General features: G+C 23.8%; 1 protein-coding gene across 1 annotated transcript in view; it reads left to right on the plus strand.

Annotated features, from left to right (window-relative positions):
- Positions 1 to 5275: 5275 nt before the first annotated feature.
- The window catches only part of LOC117181777 (pre-piRNA 3'-exonuclease trimmer-like), a 72555-nt gene continuing 71317 nt past the window's right edge, over positions 5276 to 6513 (plus strand). Inside the window, exons 1-2 of the mRNA XM_033374744.1 lie at positions 5276 to 5470; positions 5575 to 5809. Coding sequence (XP_033230635.1) covers positions 5340 to 5470; positions 5575 to 5809 — 366 coding nt within the window. The 5' untranslated portion in view covers positions 5276 to 5339. The remainder of the gene's footprint in view (positions 5471 to 5574; positions 5810 to 6513) is intronic.

Here is a 6513-nt window from a genome sequence, read left to right on the forward strand (position 1 = left end):
AATAATTTCAAAACTAAGGTCAGATATTTAAAAAATATTTGAAATATTTTGCTAAATTTTTCGAAAGATTTCAAAAAGATAATAATGATTTCTCAAAGATATCACAAAGATTTTGAAGGTTTCGAATAAATATTTCAATGATTTCCCAAAGATTTCAAAGATTTAAAATAAATTTAAAAGATTTCAATGATTTTCCAAAGATTTCGAATAAATTTAAAAGATTTCAATGATTTTCCAAAGATTTCTTCAATCATTTCAAAAATATTATCTAATGTTTATAAAATATTTGAAATATTTCTCTAAGATTTTGGACAGATTTAAAAGATTTCACAAAGATTTTAATGATTTCATACAAATTTCCGATAGATTTCAAAGATTGTACAAAGATTTCACAACGATTAAAATGATTTTAGAAATAGTTTACATGTTTAAAAAAGATTTTCAAAGATTTCAGAAAGATTTCAATGATTTTCGAAATATATCAAATATCTCAGAAAGATTTCAAACATTTCGCAAAGATTCTGGATTGATTTAAAAGATTTTACAAATGCATCAATGATTTCCCAAAGATTTCACAAAGATTTCAAAAATATTCCAAATGCTTCACAAAAAATTCAATGATTTTCTAATCATTTCACAAAGATTTCAAAGATTTTGGATAGTTTAAAAAATTTCACAAAGACTTCAACGATTTCGCAGAGATTTCAAAAATTTCAAAAATATACCAAATAGTTTAGGAATATTTTCAAACTTTTGTAATGATTTACCAAACATTTTTAAGATTTCACAAACATTTCACAAAGATTTCGCATAGATTAAAAAATTTGACAAAGACATAAATGATTTCTGAGCGATTTCAATAATCTCACAAATGTTTAAAAAATATTTCGAAGATTTCCAAAGATTTCACAAAGATTTAAACAATTTCACAAATATTATCAAATATTTCAACAATATTTCACATATTTCACAAAGATTTCGGATAGATTTAAAAGATTTCACTAAGAGTTCGATAATTTTCAAAAGATTTCTATAATTTCAAAAATGTTTAAAAATATTTCAAATATTTCTACAAGATCTTAATGACTTTATAAAATTTCACAAAGATTTTAAATATTTCTCATGGATCTCGGATAGATAAAAAAATTTATAAACACATAAATTATTTCTTAACAATTTCAATACTTTTAAAAATACTTCAAAGATTTCTAAAGATTTAACAAATATCTCGCAAAGATTTAAACAATTTCACAAACATTATCAAAAATTTCAAAAACATTTCTCAGATTTCACTAACTTAGAAATTATAATTAAATAATTATAAAGTATTTGAAAAATTTTACAAACATTTCCAAACTTTCAAAACGATTATAAAGATGTCTTCACAAAAATTATAATGATCTACCAAAGATATCAGAAAAAGACTTCACTGATTTTCAAAAGTTTTCACAAAACTTTCAATAATTTCTCAAATGTTTCAAAAAGATTTAAAAGATTTCAATGTTTTCGTAAAGATATCAAAAATTCGCAAAGATATGAACAATTTTACAACTATAATTAAATATTTCAAAAATATTTCGCATATTTCAGAAAGATCGCAATGATTTTTTTAAGATTTCACAGATTGCAAATGTTTTGCAAAAAATTCGGATAGTTTTAATAAAATTCAAAAAGAATTAAATGATTTCCCAAAGATTTCACAAAGATTTAAAGATTTCGGATAGATTTCTAAAGATTTCAAAAGATAATAATGATTTCTTTAAGATATCACAAATATTTTAAAGGTTTCACTAAGGTTGGTAATAGATTTAGAAGATTTTACAGACTTCAATGATTTCCCAAATATTTCAAAAATTTTGATAACTTTTGAAAGTATTTGATAAAGATTTAAATGATTTTCCAAATACTTCACAAAGATATAATAATTTTCGAAAACTTAAATTATTTTAAAAATAGTATCTAATAATTATAAAATATTTGGAATATTTTGCTAATATTATATTTAAAAAATAATAAGATAGTATGAATCTGTATAAATAAAGAAATGGATTTTAAAAATCTTAAAAAGACTTAAATTACTTTATAAAGATTTTCGATAGATTTCAAAGATTGCACAAAGATTTTGTAAACAATTTACATGATTTCAAAAAATTTCCAAATATTTCACAAAGATATAAATAATTTTAAAAATATTATCAAATATTTCAAAAATATTTCGAAAATGTTTCTTAAATATTTAATAAAGATTTGAAAAATATTGCAAAACTTTCACAAAGATTTCAATGATTTTCTTAGCATTTCACACAGATTTCAGATATTTCGCAAAGATTTCAAAAATTTCAAAAATATACCAAATACTTCAGAAATATTTCTAAAGGGTTTTAACAATTTCCTAAAGATATCAAAGATTTCACAGAGATTTAAAGAATTTCCTAAATATTATCAAATGTTTCGCATATTTCACAAAAATTTCAATAATTTTTTTAAAGATTTCACAAAGATTTCAAATATTTCGCAAAGATATCGGATGGTTTAAAGATTTCACAAAGCCTCTAATGATTTCCGAAAATTTTCAAAAATTAAAGAAATTGATCAAATATTTCAAAAATATTTTAAAGATTTCAATGATTTTCTTTAGATTTCACAAAGATTTAATTATTTAGTAAAGATTTCGGATAAATTGAAAAGATTTTAATGATTTTCCAGAGATTTCACTAATTTTAAAAATATGATCAAATATTTATCAAATATTTGAAATGTTTCCCAAAGATCTAAAAAACATTATAATAATTTTCCAAAGATATCACAAAGATTTTGAAGGTTCTGCTAAAATTTTGAATAGTCTTGAAAGATTTCACAGATTTCAATGATTTCCCAAAGATTAAAATTAAAAAATTGTTTCAAAAAATTTTATAAAGATTTCAATGAATTCCCAAAGATTTAATATATTTCATAAAGATTTCGGAGAGATTTAAAAGATTCCAAGGATTTTCCAAAGATTTCAATCATTTCAAAAATATTATCAAATATTTATAGAATATTAAAAATATTTGGCATAGATTTCAGATAGATTTAAAAGATTGCACAAAGATTTCGCGAACGATTTAATTTATTTCACAAATATTACTAAAGATTTCAGAAGTATTACAAAAATATTTCTTAAAGATTTCACAAAGATTTTTAAAATGTTGCAAAAATTTCACAAAGATTTCAATGATTTTCTAAGCACCTCACAAAGATTTCAGATATTTCGCAAAGATTTCGTATAGTTTAGAAATTTTTCACAAAGTCTTTAATGGTTTCCCAAAGATATCAAATATTAAAAAAATTTTCAAATATTTTTTATAAAGATTTCAGTGATTTTCTAAAGATGTTACAAAGATTTAATTATTCAGTAAAGATTTCGGATTGATCGAAAAGATTTCAATAATTCTCCAGAAATTTCAATCGTTTGCAAAATATGATCTAATATTTATAAAATATTTAAAAGATTTCAAAAACATTATAATGGTTTTCCAAAGATATCACAAAAATTTTAAAGGTTTCGGATAGTTTAAAAAGATTTCATAAAGCCTTCAGTTATTTCCTAAAGATTTCATAAAGCCATTTAATGATTTCCCAAAGATTTCAACAATTTAAAAAATTTATCAAATATTTCAAAAAGTTTTTAAAATATTTTATAAAAAATTCAAAGATTTTTTAAAGATTTCACAAAGATTTAATTCTTTTGTTAAGATTTCAAAAACATTAAAACGGGTTTAATGATTTTTCAGAGATTTCAATCGTTTGGAAAATATGATCAAATATTTGAAATATTTCGCTAAGAATTCAAAAACATTATAATGATTCTCCAAAGCTCTCACAAAGATTTCAAAAGTTTCGCTAAGATTTCAGATAGATTTAAAAGATTTTAATGATTTCTCAAAGATTGCAACAATTTCAGAAATACATCCAAATATTTCAAAAATATTTTTAATATTTGACAGAGATTTGAATAATTTCCGAAAGATTTCAATGATTTTTATTTTCTTTCTCAGGTAGTCATAAAGCAAATAAAAAATTTAAAAACGAAAAGTTCTCATAAAAGGTAAGTCCGTGATACTTTATTATTCTTATTTTATATTTCTCAAAAATAATCCCATTCAAAACTTACTATTAAGCTATTAATATACATGTCACAGATTTTCTGTAGACTTTCGTACGTATTTTTGAATTTCGTAGCATGAAGAACTACACATGCGCGTTGATGACAAAACGAGGTTTGTATTGCGTATGTGCAATCCATCGGCTTCGGCTGTCGGAAGTGGTCGAGGAAATAGAAAGAGATGACAAAACGAGAAAGTTGACCTGTCCTTTTCTAAGGATGGCGATTGGTGATTGGTCAGTTGATCTTTTTGTAATGAAAGCAGATGGAAGATCAGCAGACTCAATCACCATCCTTAGAAAAGGACAAGTTTCTTACTCGATTTTCTCTCTCTTTCTACTCCCAGTCCACCTGTGCTACTGCGCTTGCGCTAAGGCGGCGCACTGGCTAGCAGCGCTTGGCGCGCAATTCAAAATCACTTTAAAAACAGTTCTTGTAATTTACATAAATAATTATTTAAAAATACACAAGAATGTATATAAATTGTGTAACTCTTGATTTCAGGCAAAAAAATTATAACACATATAGTCTATAAATAACAGTTTATTTTCATTGAATTCCAAAGACCAACTTATATTGACAAAACATTTAATTTAAAAAGAACCTTTTTGGAAAAGTGATTGAAAATCATTATTTTAATGTTCTTAATATTTTGTATACATTTTTTTAGGAATTCACATAATTATATAACCTATAAATACACAAATTGTCACGACTGCATTGTAGTTATGATTCAAATGCACAATTGTTATTTTGAGCATTTTTTATAAGTTTTTAAGACAAAGTTACATAATGTTTTATAGGGAATTGAGTACGGGAAGCAAGCTCGGACTTTGGAGTTTAATGAAAATAAACTGTTAATCATAAAATATATGTGTTATGCATTCTTTTCTTGCCTGAAATCAGAGTTACATAATATTTATACAGTCTTGTGCAGATTTTAATAATTATTCATTTAAATTACAAGAATTGTTTTTTAAAAGTAATTTCGAATCGCGCGCCAAGTGCGAGCAACCAGGATGCAGCCCTAACGCAAGCGCAGTAGCACAGGGTGCCAACATTGGCATCACTGAATTTGGCAATTGGCTGGCTTGCGTCGTCTGCTACACAAGTCTCTTAACCGATGTTGTGTGATTGAATAACTTTAACAATGTAAATTTGTTTTTTTAGTTTTTTAAACCATAAATAATTCAAAATGTATGAAGTAACAGACAAAAACTTTGAGGAGTTATACCCTAAAATAGAGGAAACTTTGAAAAAAGCCGTATTTCTCGCAATTGATACGGAATTTAGCGGTCTAAAGACTGACTTTTTCGTGAAAGAGAGGTTAGGTTTCGTAAAATTTTCGAATTGTTTCTATTTAATTTTTCTTGTGTTTCGCAATATGGAAAACATGGATTATTTATTTGAAAAAATCTATATTATTCTAGTCTTTTCGATTCGCCGGATGAAAGATATGTTAAAGTGAAGAATAATATTCAACCCTTTATTATCATACAATTTGGATTCACAGCATTTCATCATATTCGTGAAAAAAATGCCTATGGTGCGGAAACATTTAATTTTTATTTACTTCCTCGATCTATACCAACGAAAAATAGGCATTTTGTGTGGCAAATTACTGCCCTGGAATTTTTAGCAGTCTACAAATTTGACTTCAACAAAGTAAGTTTTATTTTCTTGATTTTTTATTGTTCAAACAATCCTTTTTTTAATTCAGTCCTTTCAAAAAATTTAAAATCACTTTTCATCTTTTTTTTTAAATTTGGTTTTTTTTTCGTTTATTTTTATTTTTGCAAAAAAAAACGAGAGAATAATTACAGAATTAAAAGTTAAGAGAGATCCGATTTTAAAGATAATTTTTTTCTGAATTAAGTGATTTACTTTAAAAATAAATATTTTTAATAAATATTTAATATTTGTAAAAAAAATGATTAAATTCGGGAATTTTTTCGGCAATTTTCTGTCTGGAATTTTTTAATTCGGAATATTATAAACTATTTTTTGTTCGTTATTTTTCAGTCCCAAAGAAATACTCTTATCAAAGTAAAATTTTGTTATAAATATTATTCAATCATTAAGACCTGAATAATCAAATATTTGTATTAATGAAATATTTTTATTGTTTAAAGCCTGTAAAATTAATATTTGAATTTACAATAACAAGAATTGGAAAAAGATTTCATCCAGAAATATATATTTTTTTAATTGCTGTTATTTTAAATTCAAAAAATAATTTTAGAAACTTTAAAAAATAATTTTTTTCTACAAAAATATTGGATTATAGTATTTTTAATGAATAAATATTTTAAAAAATTTAATTGTTCAAATTCAGGAATTTTATTATTTGGAAATTTTATTTTTCGGGA

This window comes from Belonocnema kinseyi, chromosome 10 (assembly GCF_010883055.1).
Source record: "Belonocnema kinseyi isolate 2016_QV_RU_SX_M_011 chromosome 10, B_treatae_v1, whole genome shotgun sequence".
Lineage (NCBI taxonomy): Eukaryota > Metazoa > Arthropoda > Insecta > Hymenoptera > Cynipidae > Belonocnema > Belonocnema kinseyi.